The sequence below is a fragment of the Antechinus flavipes genome, chromosome 1 (genome assembly GCF_016432865.1).
Source record: "Antechinus flavipes isolate AdamAnt ecotype Samford, QLD, Australia chromosome 1, AdamAnt_v2, whole genome shotgun sequence".
Lineage (NCBI taxonomy): Eukaryota > Metazoa > Chordata > Mammalia > Dasyuromorphia > Dasyuridae > Antechinus > Antechinus flavipes.
In genome coordinates, this window is record NC_067398.1 from 662897960 (window position 1) to 662920741 (window position 22782).

The 22782-nt window shown below is 42.4% G+C and overlaps 1 protein-coding gene and 1 long non-coding RNA gene across 9 annotated transcripts in view; one reads left to right on the forward strand and one right to left on the reverse strand.

The window, feature by feature from the left end:
- Positions 1–14599, forward strand: part of PIP5K1C (phosphatidylinositol-4-phosphate 5-kinase type 1 gamma) — a 124232-nt gene extending 109633 nt beyond the window's left edge. For 2 of the 8 annotated variants that reach the window (XM_051971965.1, XM_051971964.1), the window contains 5 exons: positions 916–1020; positions 2918–3050; positions 5336–5413; positions 8635–8718; positions 9077–14599. In XM_051971965.1, the coding sequence (XP_051827925.1) occupies positions 916–1020; positions 2918–3050; positions 5336–5413; positions 8635–8718; positions 9077–9079 (403 nt within the window). In that variant the 3' untranslated portion in view covers positions 9080–14599. Of the gene's footprint in view, positions 1–915; positions 1021–2917; positions 3051–5335; positions 5414–5914; positions 5998–8634; positions 8719–9076 lie in introns of all 8 variants that reach the window. The other 6 variants (XR_007949573.1, XM_051971966.1, XM_051971969.1 and 3 more) reach the window with 6 other exon arrangements.
- LOC127544976 (uncharacterized) lies at positions 14248–22701 on the reverse strand. Its single transcript, XR_007949574.1, has 2 exons — positions 22243–22701; positions 14248–20822 (listed from the first exon to the last, which is right to left on the reverse strand). It is a non-coding gene; the product is annotated as an uncharacterized LOC127544976 (long non-coding RNA).
- Positions 22702–22782: the final 81 nt, after the last annotated feature.

The following is a 22782-nucleotide window of genomic DNA, read 5'->3' on the forward strand; positions in this document are numbered from 1 at the left end:
GTCTTTATAGTTGTGTAGCAAATGTAGCTATTCCTGGTGTTTTTCTATCTCTTTATTCTGTAAGGGATCTTATGATTCTGACATTTAAATTGCATGCATTCTGGCAGAATGGTCCATCATGATGAAAATCTTAAAGATGAGCTACATTCTGACTTCTCTTAGGAGTTATGCATCACTTTTTCCTTCATTCTTCTTGTCTCAGCTTTGTTTCAATTTTTAGTCATTGCATTTGCCACCTAGTAAGATAATAAATTGTTATAACAAGTTTGTGAGCTAATGTAGGAAGCAGGATTTGCTATATCATCCTAAATTTTATTTGACCAAGTTTCAGAAATTTCCTCCCATTTGGAGATGTATTCATCTTACCATCATTGTTCATGATTTTATAGATTTCCTGCATTGTCTTTCAACCTTTATCTTTCTCTACTAAAGAACTCTTAATTTTTTCAGTTTGTGCTCATATAATGTTTTCCTGCATCAGCCTTATCTTTCCACTTCCACTCTAATCTTTTAGACATGTAATGACGTGGGTCCTAAGGATCTCTTTTCTTGAACTAAATAGATCCTTTGTATGCTGTATTATGAAATTCCAGCTAGGGCTCTAGGGACTATAGTTCAACTATTCCAGGACTGTCTGCCTTCTGAGAGAGTCTCTGCGGCCCATTCAGGCAGGTACATTTTCACCTCAAGTCAGATCTCTTCATTAGCTGGAGAAAAGGATTCCTCACTTTTTTTCTGTAATAGTCAATAGGTCCAGCTACTATCCAAGAAGCTCTGGTGAGCTTTGGAACCCTGAAAGGGAGGGGGGAGTGGCTGGCCTTCAAGGAAAGAGGAGAGGTCCCCTTCACCAGGGCTTGTTTATGGGCATATGCATGGGAGAAAACAAGAAGATGTGGTTTCCCACTGGCCTTCCAGATCCCATGATGAGGTCCATGTGGAAGAGGATCTCCAGCAGATCACCGTTGAAGTTGAACCCAAATGTTGTGTTGATGGCATCGCTCCCAAAGAAGAGGCTAAAGGGTAAATACTGGATTATTACCAAGGAACTGGCAGAAAGCCAGTAGCTCCACAGTGGCAGAACAGTGCTAGGAAACCTTCATCTCCCTCTCTCCCCCCAAATAAGCAGTGATTGTGGGTCTCAGGAACCTCCCCAGCCCTCTTATCCTCCATAGCTGCACCCAAACAGTTTTCCCTCAAGTGGCAGAGTTGTAGCACCCAAAAGATCCAATATCCAGAGCAGATAAAGCAAACTCAAATTCCCCATTTCAGTATTGTTAGCTTTCTGACTAGCAATTGAAATTTTCCTTCAGGGCAATATTAGAGAAGGTTAGAGATTAATTTGGTCATTTGTTGTTTAGTCATTTTCTGCATGACTTCTTTTAGGATTTTCTTGACAAAGATACTTAAATTGTTTGCCATTTCCTTCTCTGGCTTATTTTGTGGATGAAGAAACTGAGGCAAAATAGGATTAAATAACTCACCTAGGGGCACACAGCTAGTAAGTGTCTGAGGCCAGATTTGAACTCTGGTCTTCCTGGATCCAGGCCTGTCTCTTATCTGCTGTGTCATACAGGTGCCTAATATCAGGAAAAAGTCTGCATAGTATAGTTTCTAGAAAGAGCCAATCAGAAGACCAAGTCTGAGCTTGGTAACTAGCCATATGTGATCATGGGCATGTCAGTGTCGTCATGGGCATCTGTTTTTATATCTGTAAAATATTCACCCTGTATGTATCAGGTATGTTATGAGAAAAGTACTTTGTAAACCATAAAGCCTCACATGAATGTGAGTTATTGTTACTATTCATTGGCAACCTTTACTTGAGTGACTCTCACATAGACTCAGCGAGTTCCCATGGTCAAAATTATTTTCATAATTACATAGACATCATTACCTTATTACCTATATGTATGAGGCCAGACTTTATTCATCTACTTCAACCAGAGCAACGGATCACAACAAATTGAATGTAGAAGCAGATATAAGAATTTAGCCTTAAGATTAATTTAGCCTATTAAGCCAGACATTAAAGAGATTGAAATATATATCTATATTATTTTCACTAAGTTTTTTTATTGTGGAAAATATAGTTATTTCTAAAAAGTATTGTTTATGTAAACAAATAATAGGCTTATTGTTTTTTAAGTATTACCCATTTTAATTTCTAATGGTAAATAATAATAAATATAACCACTTAAATTAAAGCTCTTAATAATTTTCAGTAGCATGAAGAAGTCCTGAGACCAAAAAGTTTGAGAGTCTCTGCTTTAATCTCATTCACTCTACTGTCTACTTATAGGATGCTTTTGGTTAGAAAAATTTCATGCCATTTATTGGCATGATGAAAAAGGAAAAACAAATTTTGGCTTAGGAACAAATCTGGTCAACAACTCTGTGTTGTTAATCATAACTCAGCTACATCTTGCACATTCCAATACTACACACATTCCCATTTGTCTCTCACCACAAGCCTTTAGAGATAATGTGCAGAACATTGGCCCCATTTTACAAATGAGAAAACTGAGGTCCAGAAGGGCAGTGACATATTCAGAAGCTTAAGTGGTGGAACTAGGATTTGGAATCAGAACCAAGTCTACTAAGCATGAAGCTAGGCACTGGGTTACTGTCTGGTTGAGGAAAGGAGGCTTACTCATAGAAATAGTTAGATTATAAGTGAGTGATAGACTGTAAGCCCAGTGGGAGTTCAGAGAAGAGTGCTTAATGACAAGTTTGTGCAGGAGTAGGACTGCCATAAAGTATGGAGAGCAAAGGGAGCAGCTTGGAAGTGCAGAGATGCCCCTCACCCCCTGTGCTCAGGCCCACACTCATGGGTCAGCCCATCCCCGCCCCCAGGCAGTGCATCCCTTCCCTGCCAGTTCTTGCTCTGCCAGTCATATTTCCCACCCCCTGTATACAGGGAAGAGGCTTCTTCTGCCTGCATTATGGTCACCCCCCCGACCACCGTGGAAGTGGAAACCACCAGCCAGGCCTCAGAGCCAGCCAGCCAGGCCTCAGATGAAGACGAGGCACCTGTCACAGACATCTATTTTGTAAGTCTCCCTTGTGTCCCCCTCGAGGACCAGCTTGTTTACTGCTCTGCCCTCCCCCCATAGTCAGGAAGGGTGGTTTAAGAAGGTTCTAAGGCCCCTGGGTATCCATTTTCTGCCATAAACACCATCAGTTATTCAAAATCCACAGCAAAGGGGCATTTCCTAAATGGGAACTGCCCCAGGGGGTCCTTTTTGAGGCTAAAAGTCCAGTCCTTTCTCCACCACACATTAACACCTAATAATTCTGAAGACACGTGCCTATGAAGAGAGGTTGGTGCTATATTAAAAGTTTAAACAGCACAATTGGTGCTCAGTCAGTGAAAAGGGTCCCCTTTCTCCAGACATTAAAATTATTAGTCCAGCTTGGTTCTCACTGGGGCAGCACTCTGATAGATGGGACATTGGGGCACACTTGAAGACTCCAGTCAGAGCTGAGTCAGATCTGTGCTTCCAGGCCCTTCTGAAAAGAAGCATACAACACTCAATGACTACCCCCATGCTCCTTATGTAAATAAATAACAGGGGCCAGGGTGGCAAACATGAGACATGTGGGGAGCCTACAGATTTCATAAAGCAGTTTGTGAAACTGCTAATTGACCAGTTCAACCTCTTCATTGGGGAAAAGCGAATTCACCTGAAACTAGTTAAGTAAAATCAGGTGGAGTGGGGGAGAGGGGAAGGGGAAAGGATGGATTATGGGGAGGGAGTAATGTGCTTTCCACTAAACGATCTTAAGCTATCAGCCACATTATATTGCTGAAACTCAGCCTCAGTTCACTACTTTCAGGACATCTTAGGAACATGGTGTGGTGAGCTGTTTGCCAGCAAGCCCCTTGATCAATTCTGTTCCCTTTCCCTGCAGGCAGATGCATTAGACGATACCAAGGAAGCCTAGTTCTGAGACCAAGGGAGTAGGTGAGGTGGTCTCTGGGTGGCAAGAGAGAGCTGGGGTCCCAGGGCCAGGTTCCCTGGAGCAGTTCCTCACAGCTGCTAGGCACCTTGATGACAATTGGGGAGGAGGGGAGCAGTGTCTAAGGGAATGTTGCCTGCTCCTGGGAGTCCAGCCCTGGGCTGGAACAGGATTTAAAAAAAAATCATGTGTCCAAAGCTGCCCCCTGTCATCCCAGCCCGTCTGGAGTTTTCCATATTCATCTCTGCATTCCTACGTGGGTCCAGCATACTGGACCCATGCCTCCATGGCCAAAATCAGAGTCTCCTCCACCACCAGGAGAGCCCTTGGTCTCCATGAGCCAGAGGCTTCTCCACATCTTGCTTGTGCTTCTGGGCCCACCTCTTCCTCTCTTACACGTGTGGCTCATCTGTTGCTGAGGAATGCCTGTTCTCTGCAGAGGAATATGGCTTCATCTCTGAAGCTTTGCTTCTGTATAGTTTTTTTTCCAAGCATGCCTTTTTATACCCTCTTTGCCGCTTCTTCCTAATGCTCCTTCATATTCTTTCTTTCTCTGGGAGCTGGGAAAGGGCAGGGGCAGCTGACCACCACACTTTTTATGCTGACTGGCTCTCCTCTCCCACCTAGAAAGGGGCTCCTGGTAGCTCCCACATGACGTTCTCTGAACAGCTGCTCCTCCACTCCCACTCTGAGAAGCAAAGAATGAGTTCTTAACTTTGTATTCATTCCACTTTCCTAGGCTCTCATCCTCATTCTCTGTGATTCTTTTTCCTCTTGAGGATTGGTCTTGTGTTTGGTGTATACCATCCTGTGTTAGAGAGAGAAAGAGAGAGAGAGAATGAATATGAGTGTGAGTGTGTGTGTGTGTGTGTGTGTGTGTGTGCGCGCGTGAGTGTGTGTGTGTGTGCGTGTGCAGCCGGATTGGGGCAGCAGGGGTGACTTGAGGGACAAGAAGTTCCTGGCAGAGTAATAATAAAAACAGTTGCTAGGTTTTTTTTTAGCAGTATTCATTTTACAAAGCACTTTTTCTCAAAATGGCCTTTAAAAGATAGGTAAGAGATAGGTAGGTAGCAAAAGGTCCTTGTTAGCCTAGCAGAAAAGCTGGTTAACAGAGCCCCACAAAGGAAGCCGGCGAGAAGATGGAACCTCCCCAGGATTTTCTTTACAGTCAGTATATCCAAGAGTGTCCAGCATAGTGGGGAGCTCAGGGCTCTGCTGTTTCCATCACTGGCTCTGTCAACCATCTGGTCCTTTGGGACCTCCAGCCTCCTAGCCTACTTCAGCTTCTTCTCACCTCCTTGAGTAATTAATTTATTTTCACTCCATCCTTTCTCCTCTGTTTCCTTCCTCCCCTCCTTGCCCTGCCGCCATCCAGTTCACGGATGGGAGGTACTGGATTTACTCTCCCCGCCATCGCCGACTCCGGTCCATCGAGCTGTCCCCCTCCAAGACTGTAAGTGAACCCAGCCTTAGCTTGGACACGCCAGATCGAGCTGACCCCACCACAACCGGTTTCCACTTTAACCATGTAACTCTTGCCACCTTTTGACACCAATGCCCACTCTTCTCTAAGCAGTACTGACTGGACTGCAGATTTCCACCCCTAGAGGGGAGTTGGCTTACCTAGAAAATAGCACCTTGCCTGTTTTGAAAGACAGAATACATGCATTTAAGAGATTAATATTTCTGAATGTTAAGATAAGCTTTCTGTTCCCCAAAAAATCACCAAAAACAGCCTTTTTAAGTAGCATTTTTTCCTCAAAGCTACTTCACATTTTTCTGCACTACACATGTATAATTAGATGGGAATAGGTTTCAGTGGTCTTGTTTTTTGACATAAAGAAACTGAAACCTTGGCTCTTCCAAGTTACCTAAGTCCAGGATGGAGCCCCTTTCCCAAGATTCCCAGGTAATTACTTTTTCCACTTAGACCCTACTTCTTCTCTTTTTTTAGATGAACATTTTAAAGGATAAGCAGCTTCGCCCAAGTCAATAAATTTGCAACAGGACATAAGAAGAGGAGCTGCTAGTCTAGAGGTTTACTATTTATTTAATCAGCTCATAGTTCTGTGTGTCTTTTTAATCAAGGCAACAAGTATTTACTGACTTTTGCTCTGTGCAGGGCCCTCTACTCTTTGCGCTCTCCCACCATCACCACCCCACCACTCCCACCCCTGTGTTCTTTACAGGCTAGTGGAAGAGAAAATATGTGTAAGCAAAAACTGAAATATTAGGACCAAAAAAGTAACTAATTCAATAGCCCAAGAAATAATAACACATGGGATTCATTGTCAAATGCATGGAAAAGACAGAAACAAAGGAAAGACTGGTGTGAGTTGGAGCTGGTCAGAAAAGGTGTCCTGATGGAGGTCCTTGGGGGCTAGTTCTCTAAAGACGAACAGGATTTGAAAAGGTTCTCAACTGTCAGAGCTGGGAAAGCAACATTAGAGATCACCTAGTCTGACCCCCTCATTTTACAAGTTAGGAAATTGAGGCCCAGTGAATTTCTGTGACTTGCCCAAAGCCTCACAATGGGTAAGTGGCAGAGTCAGAACTCTTAGCCAGAGTTATCTTCCATAATGCTGAATACCACAATAGGTAGATAGAGGAGTAAGAGCCAAACACAAAGCTGGGAAGCAGCATCCTTTATCAATAGGTCAGGTCACCTTGGCTGAAGGAGACAATTCAGAAAAGATCAGAGGCTAAGCATGGAAAGTATAGAGTTTTAAGCTAGAAGGAATTTTAGCTTGATCCTGCCTGATTTTAATGAAATGAGTATGTGACTTCAGATCTTCCCTTTCTCCAACTGACTTAACTAAAGACCTGAAGAATGAAGAGCAGGAAGCTTTGCACCTTTAGGAATTAGATCCCTTCAGTATCTGAGAAGGGAAACTTGCACTCTAGTCTGGCTCTCATAGAAGAGAGGAATGCTAGAACTCTAGCTCTGGAGGGGGTTGTGTTGGCTTCTTAAAAGTAGTATCAACAGTCCGGCCCATGATGGAGAAATAAAGGGATCTGAACCACTTTCAAAGCAATAGTAGCTACATTTCCATAGTACTTTAAAGTTTCCAAAGAACTTGGTTATTTATCATCACATCCCCATGAGGTGTATACCTCAGTTAATACTGTCCCCATTTACAGATGAGGAAACAGGCTCAGAGAGATCAGCTGGCTTATTCATGCTCCAACAACTAATGCTGAAGGTAGGATGCAGACCTAGGTGTCTCCTGATTCCATGTTCAGTGTTTCCCTTTCCACTACATTGAAGCTGAAACCCCGGCACCAAGGGGAGAAACACTGCTCTCTTGGCTGATGACCACTTCTAGGCAAGTATAGGCTCTGCTCTCCTGACCACAAAGTTGGCCCATTCCTACCTGAGACTTGCTCCCGAGCTGTGGGGCGGCAGCCACCCTTTTCATCCTATCCCTGTCACCGTATATAAGAAAACTCTTAATTATTTCTGGGCCAAAGGCTAGGGTCTGTCTGGAAGACAAGGAGAGGAAAAGGAATTGGTATTTACATGGAGTAGAGAGGTCACCTGAAACTCGACCTTTCCTCATTCCATCTAGGTGTGGCTCAGGTGAGGAGAGAGGGCCCACAGCATCCCCACTGGAAGCTTTTCCTGTTTTCCCTATTTTCAAGGCAGGATTGGTGGGCAAGGCTGAAATCAACAGACTGGCAAGGATTAGGGATTCCCTGCAAGCCATATTTTACTCATGTCAGGTTTAAACTGTATTATTTGCTATCCTAAGGGATCTCTCTGATTTAGTATTATTAGCCATGCCAGAATAGCCAAAGCCCATTCCTCTTTATCTCTTGCAGGACACCCTAAGTGTCTAAGCCAATACCAGAACACTAGCTTTCCTTCTGACTTCCAGCTTCAATTAACAGGACCTCCCTCCCAGTTCCCCAGGAAAACAGTTGCAGCAGAATCAATAACTTGTTGAGCTTGATGTCACCTCTTAATTAAACACAAGTTATTACCTTCTGATTAAGAAGTAGAAGAGAAATCCCAGGAATGTAGCCTGGTCTCACTACAGGTACAGTTGAGCACTCTGAGGAGGGCTCTTTAAAATTAAAAACAAGTTCTCTTTGTTACCTTCCTTTTTGTCTCTAGTCTCTCTGTCCGCCTGCTGTCCAATGCGTTGAGTTAACTAACTGCTTCCTTTGCATACTCCCTAAATTAACCTAATCTACCCTGCTAATCTGTACCTCCCTCCCAAACCTGCTGTAGACAATTTCTGCCCTCATCCTTACCCCAACTCCCATTAGCCTGGCATTATCAGTGGATTCACTTGATATCCCACCACATCCATTTTCAGCTCTAAAGTTACTGAGTCATTTAAATAGGCATTAATTCTCAGGTAGTCAGCACTGTTTTTCATTGGCCCATTGTTCAAGGCTAAAACTTACTCTAGAATGGTTCCAGAATAGGGACTCAGGTATGTATCAGCGCCGTCCTTTGGAAAGGGAGCCATACCTATTAACATGGTGAGAAAGGACCCAAGAATACAAACTCTAGAGAAAGCTGTTCTTTGCCTTCCAGTATACTTGTTCTTACTCTTGAGTTTCCTACTCCTTTATTTTCTCCTTTTTTTCTTTTCTCCTTTTTTCTCTCCCTTGCTCCCTGCTCTGCTGCTGCTCCTCTTGCATCTCCCCCGCCGTCTCTGGCAGCCCACCGATGAGAGGAGCTGGGTTTACTCCCCACTCCACTATAGCACGAAAGTCCACTCAGTCTCTGATGATGAGAGCGATACAGTAAGTGTACCGTAAAAGTGCCCTGGTGGGTTTAGCAGGGAATTTGGAGCTTTCTGGCCTATTTCCTGGTTCCTGAATTCTTGTAGCCATTGACTATGTGCTCTTTGTGGGTGGAGACCTTTGGCCATCTTCCAGTCCAGCTGACCCCCAAAGTTACCTGGCTCTAAACAGCAAATGCTGGGCAGTTTGAAGCCAAGATTAGACTGACATAATTCCCACATTTCTTGGGGAGAGGGAGGCCATGAAACTGTGGATCTGTTCCATCCATAGTCCTCCCAGGGAGTTAGAAGTATGTGGGAAGGCGCCTTTGTTTCCCTCTTCAGTTCCTTCACACTTTTTCCCTTTTGCCTCTTTGCAGTAATTTCTATGCAGATGTGAGGCCTGAAGCCAAGCCTAGTCCCCTCTCCAGGTTGCCGTGTTACCCTTGTGTTGATATCCTGCCCATCAGGGCTGGCCATGAGGGAATTTGCCGACTCGCTGCAGCACAGGACCTCCTCCTCCAACACGCATCCCACTGGAACCCTGCCTGAGCCTCCTGTCCTTGTCCTTTCTTCCCACTGACCAACTCAACCGTGACCATCCTGGGACCAATGGCAACTGACTGAAAAGACTCAACTCCCTAGCCCAGAGTGCCCAGAAGAGAAGAAATCAGTGGGGTGAAATCGAAGTGAAGGCAGTTTCCCCCTGGGCATTCCTGTAAACTACCTATGAGTGTGTGATACTGTGAACCTTTTTAATTTTTAAATCATGTATTTATTTTGGGTCTTGAATCTTTGCACACAGACACAGCAGCACAAATGTGCTTTTTTTAAAAATCTGATTAATTGCACTTTCAGTTCTTCTCTGTACTACATGTATATCATGAGATCACGTGAAACCTCACTGGAGTTCTTGAGAGGGCAATTCTCCTTGGCTTTGTGGGTGGGCTGGGTGTGGGTTTCAGTATGTGTTTGACCAGGGGAAAGACAGGGTCCCCTGTGTGGCACCTCCATCTGAAATCTGTACTCCCAACCTCTGGACTTCCGAGTTGCCAGTGACCTGTAAAGTGAGTTGAGTCATTGACATAGAAAAGAGGGAAGGAATTGTTATTGTCTTTTCCTCATCTTTACAGCATCACACCCCCTTCCTCATCTTCCTCAGCATTCTGAAAATGCTGTGTATCAAGACATTGTTGTCCTATCTTTGTATGGATTGTTTAGCCCCTATTGGAGCTCCTTGATTCACCCTCTGCATGGCATGGGCCTTTTAACAGGCACCCTGAAAAAGGAATTCTCCCCTCATTTCTGTGATGTGCCCTGGGCCCAGTGTGCAAATAATTGCTGGCCAGTCTCTGGGACTCGAGTCTGAATGTCACACCAATGCCCCCAGCTTCACATGGAAAGAAGAAACTCATCCTCTCTGAATATGTGCGCAAAACAATCAGCAAGTCAACCACCAACTTCCATTCATATCCTTTGGACAGATTCTCATTTTTGAAGACCTTGCTGACTCCTGTTCTTGTCTTGCGGTAGCATGGGGAATATAGAGAAAGCACTGTTTCTATTGTTGCAAAAGAGGTTTTGACATCATGTCCTCCAGAATGACAGTGTGTTTCCCTGCTTTATAGAAGTGGGAGTCTGACACGAGATAAATGCCTTGATCTGAAGGTAAGGACTCAGCTTTGGCCGAAGGTCTTGGTAGCCATGGGGTATGGCAAGGTTAAGAGCCCTGCCTTTAGATTTGGAAATGGATTTATACCCCCTTTTTCTTCCTGCAGATTTGGTTCCACTGGCCAGAAGGGAAACATTTTGACATCACCTACTGGCTCAAAGATCACGATTTTTGAAAGTGCTGCTCTTGAAATATTGATGTGTTCTACCTGGTGCTCCTGAGGTGTGGCATTCCCTAAGGGACTGACCAAGGGCTCAGAAAGTCCTCATGTCTCCCTCACCTCTTTATGGCCCAAAGTGGCTACCCCTCTGAGAGGTATGGAGCCTATTCCTTTTATGCAGAGCTAAGAATTATGGACTTCATAATATAAATATGACATTATTTAGATTCCAGAAGAAACAAAAGTCAGTGTTTGGGAATTTTTTCCATTAGATGTTAAAGCAATGGCTTCAATCAAAATTTAAGCCACTCTGGAAGGGAAAAGGATGGGCAGCAGCAAGGAAATCAGACCATTGTGCACAAGAGATTTGTTAGGGCAATTTGTAACTAAATCAAGGCATAATTGTTGAAATGACTGTATAAGTCAGCAGCAAGCAGGGTTTTAATCCACTTTGCTATTCAGGAACTTCCAGATACAGCTTTTCACCCCTAATACAACCCTAAGAACCCTTTCTACTCCACCACCTTTCCAACCAATTCTATGTATGTCTCTGGCAAGCAAATCAAATTAATATCATTTATTAAGGACTGACCTCAAAAGCATTAGCCAGAGCATATGCAAGGTTCCATGACTAACCTATGTGATTACCTCAGCAGCCAGTCCTGTCAGGGAGGGAAGCAAAGGATCCATTATTGATCTAGGAGATTAAGCTCTTCCCTGCTTTGAGATTCTTTGTCTATAGAAACATCATTTAAACTAAGGGTTAAACTAATGAGTGGTTTTGTTATTTTTGATGAGGGGGAGGGAAGGGAGTTAAAAAAAAAAAAACTATTACCACATAGATTAAAGAAAACAGAGGCCATTCTTTGGAAAAGGGGGCACTGCCAGCCACAAATAAGGAAACATCTAATAGTGCAACAACATTAATTACATTTTTTCCCAGTTCCTACATTAGAGTTGTTAGAAATATGAAATTCCATATTAGAATCCAGGTTTAAAAGGAGCTGATTTGATAAATCCTTCTTACCAACCTTCAATTCCCCTTTCCACCTATTGAAGAATTTTCTGTATATGTATTTATGAGGTTTTTAATTTTCTCTTAGCTTCTTTTTACCTACACTACACAATTTCATTGCATTAATCAGGAATATCTTGTGTAGAAATTAGCCCAAAAGACAAAAAAAAAAAATATTGTGGAATGAACATTTTCAGGCTGAAGATAGTGTCCTTACAAAAGAGAGAGGCCAGGAGGTGTGGTTACCCTTTTTCTGGTCTCTGGAGATTTTTTATTCTTAGTCCTGTCATAATTTGCAAAATCAGGTTTAATGACTTGTGAAAATTGTAAGGCATCTCCTTCTTTGTTGTTTTCCCTCTCCTTTTCCTCCACACCTATTACTCTCCACAATGCCCTCAATACCCAGAGTTATCATTAAAATCTGGTCCCATCACTCCTCACCATATATACAGTACCCAGTAAGAGGACTCAAATCTAAATCCTTATTCCAACCCTTTTTGGAGGTGGATTTAAATGTAAATCTCTATTCCTCTTCCACCCACCCCCAGCTGTTATATTATCCCAAGAAACTGATCTTCGCTTATGTTCAGAGTTACAAAGTGAGAAAAGGGACCTGTGCATTGTAGTGATTCCTCAAACCATCATGGAATGTCGGTAATAGTATAAGTAATAGTGGAAGGGCAAGAAATCAGAACTGGGGCTGGGAGGAGGAGGAAGGGGTGGGGAGGGCAGAAAAAGAAAGGAGCTTACATTGAAGTGGAAACAACACTCAGTTTAAACCTTTGAAATTTTCTGCTGCAAGAGTGAGAGAGGTGAACTCTTGAGAACAAGCTTGTGTCTCTGGGTTCCAGGGCCGCTGAAAGTCCTGCTTTTGGGTTATCTCTGATGGACCCTCTCTACCATTTGCGTAGTTACCTCTGTTACAAGAAAAACCAACTGACCTCATTTTGTGCCTGGAAGCTTATTTTGAGTTCTGTTGAGTACTGTGTGTACATAAGCTTATTTTCCATCCCTCTCCACCACAGGAGACCTTGGTGATATGAGGTGGGGTGGGGTGGGGTGGAGAAGCTAGCTGATTTGCATCTACTATTCTTTAATCTGCATTCAGGAAGGAAAAAGGTCTTTCATCCTGCTTTCTGGCAAAAGGTGGGCCTTGGCCCACTTGCAGGTAATGGGTTGTTGGGCATCTTGTACTGCAAATGGTGCATATGGGGTTCAGACCCCTGGAGGCTCTGAAGAGCTGGGCACTTGGATCAGCACAAATAGGAATGTTGCACCCTGATTTAATGTGTCCCACAAGGGTCTTTTGTATACCCTGGAAAACACCACATCTGTCAGAGATTGAACAAAATGTTACTGAATCCCCACTAAGGGCATTTGTCATTATGACAAGTGTAATGGTTCCTTCTGATGAGTACCCATTCAGCAAACACAAGTAGGTGGCAGAAGGCATCTGCAGCAGGCCAAGATACAGCCCGGGCCAGACTTCCTATTGATGGGCTACTGTTTGAGGCCAATGAACCACTAAAGCAGTATTCCCCAAAGAGCAGCCCCAAGTGGATACTCTAAACATCTCAGTAGTTGAACGCCTCATCCCAGCCCTACAAAGTTCATTTTTTCCCCACAGAATGGAGTCATCCACAAGGAGGTGACGAATCCTGATTGTGTTATGTGTCACAACTCAGAGTGGCCCCAGTTTTCCCTCTTCTCCCCCCCATTCCCCCCACCCATGACACACTGAAATGATTTGTTGCATTTTTGCCTCCACTCTGTGCTGTTGGGCTTACCAAGAAGGAGAATACAAGAGTTCTTGAGGCAGGGGAGGAAAGGGGATGATAATGGACCAAGACACGATTTCTCATCCTGGGACCCTCTCCAAGGACTCAGAACAGCCATTTTGCCCCCACCTTCACTTGTCTTTAAATTCCCTGTAGTCCTGTCTTCCTTCCTCAGAAAAGCAAAACCCTGCACTCAGGCCTACCAGGTTGCTTCTGATTCTGGAAGTCTCCAGTTGACACAAGAATAAAAATACCTGCAGTCCATGTTATTTCTTGAGTCTTACTCTATAAGAGTATCATGTTACAATTGTATGTAAGTAAGTATGTAGTTTATGATATATGGGGGGAGGGGGAAGGGATAGAAAAAAATCCAAACTTCTGTTGATAGTCATGTTTCTATTTTTTGCTTTAAGATATGAAGTCCCTTTTTTGAAGTCCTTTTTCCCCCCAAAGAGCTGTAAATTGATGCTAATTGTTCTTTTCTAAATTGGCGGCATTAACTAAGTCTTCATTGAGGAGAGGGAAAAAAGGCAAAACCTATTTATAATGGCTAGTGAATGAATTGCCTTACCCCACTGAGGATGACTCCTGACAACCCAGTTGTTCTCCTTTGAGCGTAAAACTGTATATACTCTACTGAATGACATGCTCCCTCTCACCTGTCTTGTCTCCAGTGGCTGCTATTGCTAAGAAAGTGGATGGTGTTTGAATTCTTGTACTGTACAAAAGGCATTTCTCTGATATCATTTAGGCCGCAGTCCTTCTCCTCAGAACCATCCTGAACCTAGACACACACTCCCTCTCACCCACCCACCCCCCCATTTTAGCTAATGCAATACATGTGGTCACTGATGGAACCTCTTCCACTCTACTGTTTGTCACTGCAGACTTGCAGCTTGTGTCCTGCTCACCCCCTGGGTTACTCCTGTTTGTTGTCTCTACAGTAGCTCCTTGTTGGCCTTCTGGTGGCAAAATTGCTTCGATGTCTGATTGATCCAGTCTCACAGCGTAACTGATTTAAACAAACAAAAAAAAAACCTTGTGTGTCTTAATCCTCAAAGAGGGATCCCCTGTACTCAATTCCTGTTTTGTCTGGTATTTGACAATCGAGGCATGGCCTCCTCTTTGACGATGTCTCTCGAACTCAGAATTTTTCTGTAGACCCTTGCCACCACTGCTGACACAGAATAACACTTGTATGCAAACCCCTCGTCCTGACCTCTCCCCACCTCTTTTTACTTTGAAAAGGTGATCTCTAATAAATAAGGTGACAAAGCACTAGTCTCTGCCGTGTGTGTGCGTGCGCATGTGTGTCTTAATCCTAGGATGAATTTTGCTGATGGGTCCAGTTGGGAACATCACACCTCCTTTTTGAAAGCACTTTCTGAGAAGAGGAAAGAAAGGGTAAAAGACTTTGGAGCAGAGGCTAGGAGCAGCACAGAACCAAGCCTGTAAAACTGGGAGGAGCCTTAGCCATGGAGGAATGGTGAGCACTTTGTTAGTGGTGAAATAGGCCAAGATCGAGGGAGGGACTTCTCAGATTCCAAATCTTGCTGATGAACTTCTGAAAGATTATGAAAGAACAAGGACTGAATGTAGTGGACTTGAGTTTTAAGATCTGCCTCTGCGATGTACTAGTTCAGTGATCTTGGCAACTCATCTAACCTCTCTGTGACTCAGTTTCTTCATCTTTAAAATGGGAGTGATTACAACATGACAAATATGGAAATGTTTAAAAGAAATGCACGTTTAACTAACTTGCTGTCTTGGGGAGGAGATGAGACGAAAGGAAGAAAAATTTGAAAGTCAAAAAATGAATGTTAAACTCTATATGTATTAGGAAAAATAAATTACTATTGAAAAAAATTTAACGGGAGTGATAGATGATGCCCTGTCTATATAAAAGACTATACAAAAAGCTCTTTGAAACTATTTTAACTCTATAAATATAATTACTACTTCATTTGACCCTCACAACATCACCCTCTCCAAAAAAAATTTATAGTGGTTTTAATGCCCAGGCCAGAGAATAGGAAGATGGAGAAAAGGAAGGAATAAGCATTTTACAGAATGCCTACTATGTGACAGGCATTGTACTGTGTATATATACACATGAGAACCACCAAAGCAATAGCAACAGTGAGTCCCTGTTGCTCTGATTGCTTTGGAAAGGGACTAAAGGAAAGGCAGGAATGCATCTGCTGTATCTAGAATTTGACAAGTTCTACGGTGAGGAAACTTTGTAGGGAAACAGGAAAGTGAAGGGAACAAAGAAATAGGAGGAAGTAGGGAAGAGAAGATAGACTTCTAATATGAGACTTGTAGCAATGAGAACCACTGATAACAATGTCTTTAAGAAGAAATGACCCATGTTGGCTTCCGAGTTGAGACTGAAAAAGAAGGTATTAGAGGCAAGGTGATGGGTTAGAAGATTTTTTTATTAGCAATGCTCCAATTTTGCAAAAGACTTTTCTCTAAAGCACTTACTATGTGCAGCCCATAGCAAAGGATGCTAGAGAAGACATTCCAGATTAGACATAGTAGTCTCTTATCCTAGTGGTGATTAGCCCAATAAGGAAATGAAAACATTGTAAATCAATCCACCTGGAAGTAATTACTTTATTCAAAACACTTCCCGGGACTGTAATTTTTTCATATTTTCAAAACATATGTATGCATGGATAATTTTTCAACATTCAGCCTTGCAAAATCTTGTGTTCCAAATTTCCCCTCTTGTCCTTCCCTCCCCTAAATGGCAAGTCATCCAATATATGTTAAACATGCAATTCTTTTACACACAGTTCTATAATCATGCTGCACACAAAAAAAATCAGATAAAAAAATGAGAAAAATGCAAGCAAACAGAGTAAAAATACTATGTTGTGATCCACCTTCAGTTCCCAGTCCTTTCTCTCTAAATAGCTCTCTTCATCACAAGACCAAAGGAACTGGTATGAATCATCTTGTTGAAAAGAGCCATGTTTATCAGAATTGATCATCATATAATGTTGTCGCCATGTACAATGGTCTCCTGGTCCTGCTCATTTCACTTAGCATCAGTTCATGTAAGACTTTCCAGGTCTTTCTGAAATCATCCTGCTGGTCATTTCTTACAGAACAATAATATTCCATAACATTCATATACCATAACTTATTCAGCCATTTGCCAACTGATGGGCATCAGTGTATTTTTAAAGCATCTTGTTTTACTATGCCCTGTGTTCTCTACCACGTTTTGTTTGTTTCCCATCTGGGCCCTGTACCCTCTGTACCATTTTTGACGATCTCAGTGACTGTGTAGCCTACACCAAAGCCTGAAAAGTGTATCTGTCCCCCTCATACCCCCTTCTAGGCCACAGCATCCCCAGGGTGCTAGAGGCAAGCAGCAGCTACAGAATTATGTCCCAACAAACGCTGGTACTGGAGTATGGGGAAAAGTCTGGGGGCCATTCAAGCCATAATAATTAGAGTGGGGAATGGAGCCCAGGTAACACCAAACCTAGCTAACAAAGCTATAGGGACAAGTCACCTAACCTCTCTAGACCTCAGTTTGCTTATCTGTAAAAGTGCTTTGAACCAATGATCTCTAAGATTACTTCCATCCCCACATCTATGATCTAATCGAATATTGCATACTCTATTCACTGTGTCCCTTGATTTGAATTAAGTTTTCTGTGTTAGATGAGAAGACTCAGGTTTGGGGATTGGAAGGAAAGGAGTATTTAGGGAAATGGCTAAGATTAACAGGCATTGATAAAACTTTTGACAGATTGTGTAGCTGTTTGTTAAACAAAGAAGCCAGCAGATGGCAGCTCCATCCTTCAGTGACCTCACCCTGTAACCTTCCCTGGCCCCACATTATTCCCCTCTAAGAGGAAGCCTTCCCCCTAGGAGGTAGGGGAGCGGGCTGCTATTCCAGGACCTCCTCCATCACCCACCCCCAAATGAATATGCCTTAGCAGAAGGCACTGGCCAAAACTGCTCCCTACACTCTAAGGAGCCATAGGATGTCAGAGCTAGATGGACCCTGGGAATATAGAGCAAAGACTCAAGACTGAGAAAGCTGGGCAAGAGGGCAGTTCTAAAAGGTAAGCATTACAGATGAAGGTAGTGAGCAAATAAAGTTACCAGTTGAGGGTCTGGGAAGGAAAAGTCTTATGGGAGAAAAATACGAATGTGATCCAAACATAATCAATTAATAGATATTTATTAGGCATATACAATGTGCCAGGCACTAGAGATACAAATGGGTGGAGGGGGGAAATCCCTACACACAACGTGCTTACATTTTAATGGAGACAAAAAGCACACATAGTAAATATATTTTCATTTATTGGTTTTTTCATTCCTATCTTTGTGACCCTATTTGAGATTTTCTTAGCACAAGGCTCTATCCTAGCTGCCCATATTTATAGGATTAATATAAAGTGAATAAATGCAAATATACACAAAATAGTTAAATACAAGGTGGTTTGAGGGAGGAGGATGCCAGCTGCTGAGGGAATCAGAAAAGACTTTATGTAGATGGTGCTTGAGCTATGTCTTAAAAGAATTCTGAGTCTGAAATAGGGAAGACGTGCCTTGCAGGCTTGGGAGACAAAGGCAGAGAATGGCTGTAATGTCCTGGTTAGCTTTCTGGAGGTCTTGGGACCAGTCTTCATTTCAGCTGAGTAATCACAACAAGAATGGCCAGGGATAAACTCCAAAAGTCTTTATTGTCTCCTTCAGTCTGTCTCCTTGCCTGGGGCTCGGCTAGCTTTCTGGAGGCCCTTCAGATGGGCCTTGGTCTCAATGGGGGATGCAGGAGGACAGGCCAGCCACCATGAGACTGATGAAGATGGACTGTCTAAGTCGGAGAGCTTGAGCTCCAGCCTCCAGTCCTCTGTCTTCTCCAAGTCTGTTTCTAGGTCTGACTATGACCTCTTAAATACTGTTACAATTAAATCCATTCATCATAAAGCCAATTATCATATCACAGGGAACTATTATTTGTTGTAAGATTAATTTAACCATACTGAACTAGAGAACTCACATGCTAAACTTGATAACCATTGTCTTATCAATTCCAGTGAGTTAGCACTTTGTAAGAATCCTTGTTTCAAGTACATTTCTCCAGAATTCTGGCCCATTACAAGTGGGGAAACAGTATCATGTGAGGAACAGAAAGCAAGCCAATTTGACTGGACTGCAGAGCGGGCGAAGTAGGGATGAGTAATGTTTAAATGAGTCTGGAAAGATTTAAGAACAAAAGCATTCCCTGATGTGTACAGTCAGTCTTGAAAAGATATAGCAGGCAGTTTTCAAAGGAAGAACTATGAAATAACCATATGAAAAAATGCTGCAAATAAAATAACATTACTAATAAAAGAAATGCACAATAAAACAACTTTGGAGTTTTACTGCATATACATCAAATTAGTAAAGACAATAGGAAGATAGTGAAATAACTGATCTTTAAAGTTCTTTTCTCTAAATCTATGCACCTATGGATATGGAACACTGCATACTCTGGTGGTTTTATCTTGATTTTGGTTAACTATTTCAAAGGAAAGACTACTGAAGTTGGGGCAAGTGGTAAGAATGGTAAATAGTGGAAGGACTATGGGGGAAAGAGGCACATTAATACACTTGGCAGAGCTATAAGTAGATCCAATAATTCAGGAAAACAATTTGGAATTATATTAGAATTTTATTTTTTAAAAATCACTAACAAGAAATATGAAGAATTTAAGGAACTGTATGAAATAAGACTAATACAAATTCATAACAAAAATCATTCCCCACTTGAGAAATGATCAAAAGATATGAACAAACAATTCCTTTTTTTTTTTTTTTTGGTGAGATAATTGGGGTTTGCCCAGGGTCACACAGCCAGATTACTCTGAGCCTTGCAAAAAAGCTTTTACAGATCAGAAAAGGAAGATGGACAAGGCTGAATGGCCCAGAGTCATACAGCTAGAAAGAGCTGAGACCACATATGAACTCAGGCTGCCCTGACTCCAGGCTCGGTTCTCTCCATGACCACAGCTAGAAAGGAATGCCAAAGACTAGGGGATCAAGAAAAGCTTTCCATGTGAAAGGAAACCTGAACTGGCCAGAGTCATAAACATCTATCAAGCATTTACTATGTGCCGAGTACTCTGTTAAGTGCTAGGAATCCAACAAATGGCAAGATATACTCCCTGCCCTCAGACTAGTAGGAAAGACAGACAACATGCAAAACAAACACACACAAACAAAACAAACAGGATACAATGCAAATTATCAAGAAGGAAGGCACTAGGTGGGGAATCAGAAAAGAATTCAGGTAAATCCTTAAAAAACCAAGAATTCTAAAAGTCTGAGATTAGGAAAGAGTGAACATCAGTCATGAGAGAGTAAACTGTGGAAAACAGAGAGGCAATGCTAAATTTAGGTTTGGTGGGAATGTATACACAAAGGGGAGAAATGCCAAATTGGTCTAAAAAGTAAGTTGGGGGAGCAGCTGGATAGAGTACCAGCCCTGATGTCAGGAGGACCTGAGTTCAAATCTGACCTCAGACACTAAATACTTCCCAGATGTGTGACCCTGGGCAAGTCACTTAACCCCAATTGCCTCAGGGTAAAAAAAAGGTTGGACTGCACATACTCTTTGATCATTACTGGGTCTGTATCCCAAAAATATCATAAAAGAGGGAAAAGGACCTGTAATATTCTTTCTAAAATGTAATGTTCTCTGTTGAGGTTCTCTTGGGGTCTCTGGAATCAGCCTTCATTTCAGTTCAGTAATCATCACACGAGTATAGCCAGGTGTTAAAGTCCAAATTCTTTATTATCTCCTTCACTTGGGGCTCGGCTAGTTTTTCTGGAGGCCTTCTAGAGTCTTGGTTTCAGTGGAGAAGCGAAGGACAAGAGCCTGCCACCACTTCTCCATCTTCCCTAGTTCTCATTCTGGCTGAGTTTGTTCGAGCTTATATCTTCTCTAATCAAAGGTGTGAATCTTGTATAGTAAGTACTAAGTACATGTACTGAACTAGAGAACTGTTAAGCACCAAGCTAAATTACCATTGTCTCTATCAATTCCACTGATTTAATACCTTGTAAGAATCCTTTGTTTCAAGTTCAGAGTTCTGGCCCATAACAAGGAGCCATGTGCAAAAATGTTTGTAGTAGCTCTTTAAAAAAAAAAAAAAAAAAAGCTTTTTATTTCCCAAATACATGCAAAAATAGTTTTCAACATTCACCTTTGCAAAATCTTGTGTCCCAAATTCTTCTCCCTCTCTTCCTCCTACTCTCTCTCCTAGACAGTGATTCCACAAATGTTAAGATACACAGTTCTTCTCTCTATATATCCACATTTATCATGCATTGTAAAGTCTGGGCTAGCTCTCTGGAGGGCCTTGGGACCAACCCAAGTCCTTGGTCTTTAGGTGGGGAAGTGAAGGAGGGAGGAGAGTCGCCACATAGCTGGTCTGGAGATGGAGTCTGGAGTCTGTAGCCTGAAGTCTTCTCTGTCTGAGAGCTGCAAAACCGAGAGAGACCTTTGTCCCTGAGACTCCCTTAAATACCCCAGCTCAACTATATCACCACTGGGCATGCACAGCTATAGAACATCACATCACCACCTTACCCTAAGTATATATCAACTAGACTGACCACATCATTACATCAAATATGTGCTTAGAGAACCACCCTCTCACGTCTGCAGTATATGAATGTGACGCAATATTATTGTTCTATAAGAAATGATGATTTCAGAAAAGCCTGAAAAGACTTACATGAACTGATCCTGAGTGAAGTGAGCAGAATCAGAAAAACACTGTACACAATACCAAGACTATGGTGATGATCACTTATAACAGACTTGGCTCTTATCAGTAATTCAGTGATCCAAGACAATTCCAATAAATTTTAGATAGAAAATGTCATCCGCATGTAAAGAACTATGGAGAGTGAATGTAGATCAAAGCATAGTTTTTTCATCTTTTTTTTTTTTTTCATGTTTGCTTTTTCTCTCTTATGGCTTTTTTTTCCTTTTTAAGTCTGATTTTTCTTGCACAACATGATAAACACGGAAATGTTTGGAAAGGCCGTATGTTTAACCTATATCAAATTGTTTGCTATCTTGGGGAGGGGGAGGGAGAAAAAATTTGGAACATGGAATGTTGCAGAAATGAATGTTGGAAACTATCTCTACATGTATTTTGGGAATATAAAATACTATCGAGAAAAAAATAAAGAGGCACTTAAAGAATTTTAAAAAGTAAAAATAGGTTGGAAATGGACAAAGGAGGGATTAAGAACTAATTTGAAAATGTATACATTTTGTCCTGGAAAGAATAGATCTGTGCTTTAGGAAGATTATTTTGGCTAAGTGGAAAATGGATTAGAAAAGGGAGAGTAGTAGAGGTAAGAACAGATGAAGAAAGAGAGAAGGGAATGGATGCTAAGAGAGTTCGGAAGAATTAATCCACCTTGGCGAATGATTGGGTATGGAGGGAAAAGAAAAGGAAGAATTAAGGAGACTAAGACTGAAAACCTGAATTATTAGAGACTGAATTCCTCTATACCGCATCCCTCTTAATTTAATACTATTAAAATATTCACCTAAATTGATGTCCCAGCCAAAAGTCTTCAAACTAATAATTCTGTAGGTCTGACCCTAATACTCTCTCCTCCCATCCCCTCCCCCCAACAACCCCAGTGGCTGCCTACTACCCACAGGACAAATATCAGGTCAAGAATAATAACAGTTAATCATGACAATACGTCCCAGGCAAGGTGCTCAACTTCAGAGACTCAAGGAAGAAGCTCCAGCCCTGCAAGGAACTCACACTCTAATAGAGAAAGCCTGGTTTCCCGGGTTTTCTTCCAAGAATCAACCCCGATGCCACTTTCTGCGTGAAACCTCTCCCCCGCATCGCACCCCACCGCGAGGTCACCTGCTCTTCGCTTGGAAGACGCGGTGGTGTCTTTAAATTCCCAGAACACCTGGCACACAGCAAGCGCCTAATGAATGTTTGTTGCTTGATGAGAAGCGTGGAGAAATGGCTTTATAGGAGAAGATAAATTTTGTTTCCGAGAGAAACAATAACAACCCACGAGAACTGGTAAAGTCTCCAAGAAACGGAAAAACTCTTCTACATAGTGTGAGAGGGGCTCAAAACCAAGAAGCTTTTCAGGGCCCTGCCTCCCAGGACATCAACTTCCGGATTGTTGACATCCCGTGGAACTTGAAGGATGGAAGGAGCTAGGGCTGTTCGAAAGATTGCCTGAGGAAAGTAAACCACTCAGAGAAGGCTACCTGGACCACGCCGGCTGTTACTAGGATAAAACGGAGATTGATTGGAAACGGGGGAAAGGCGAAAGCTAATTTTTTTTTTAGAAGTAGTTTTGGAGTGTTTGGGTTTTTTTGGTTTTATTTTAGTAAACCGGCTCTTTCTGGGCAGCCCCGTTCTGCGCCAGACAGAGAAGGAGGCCCT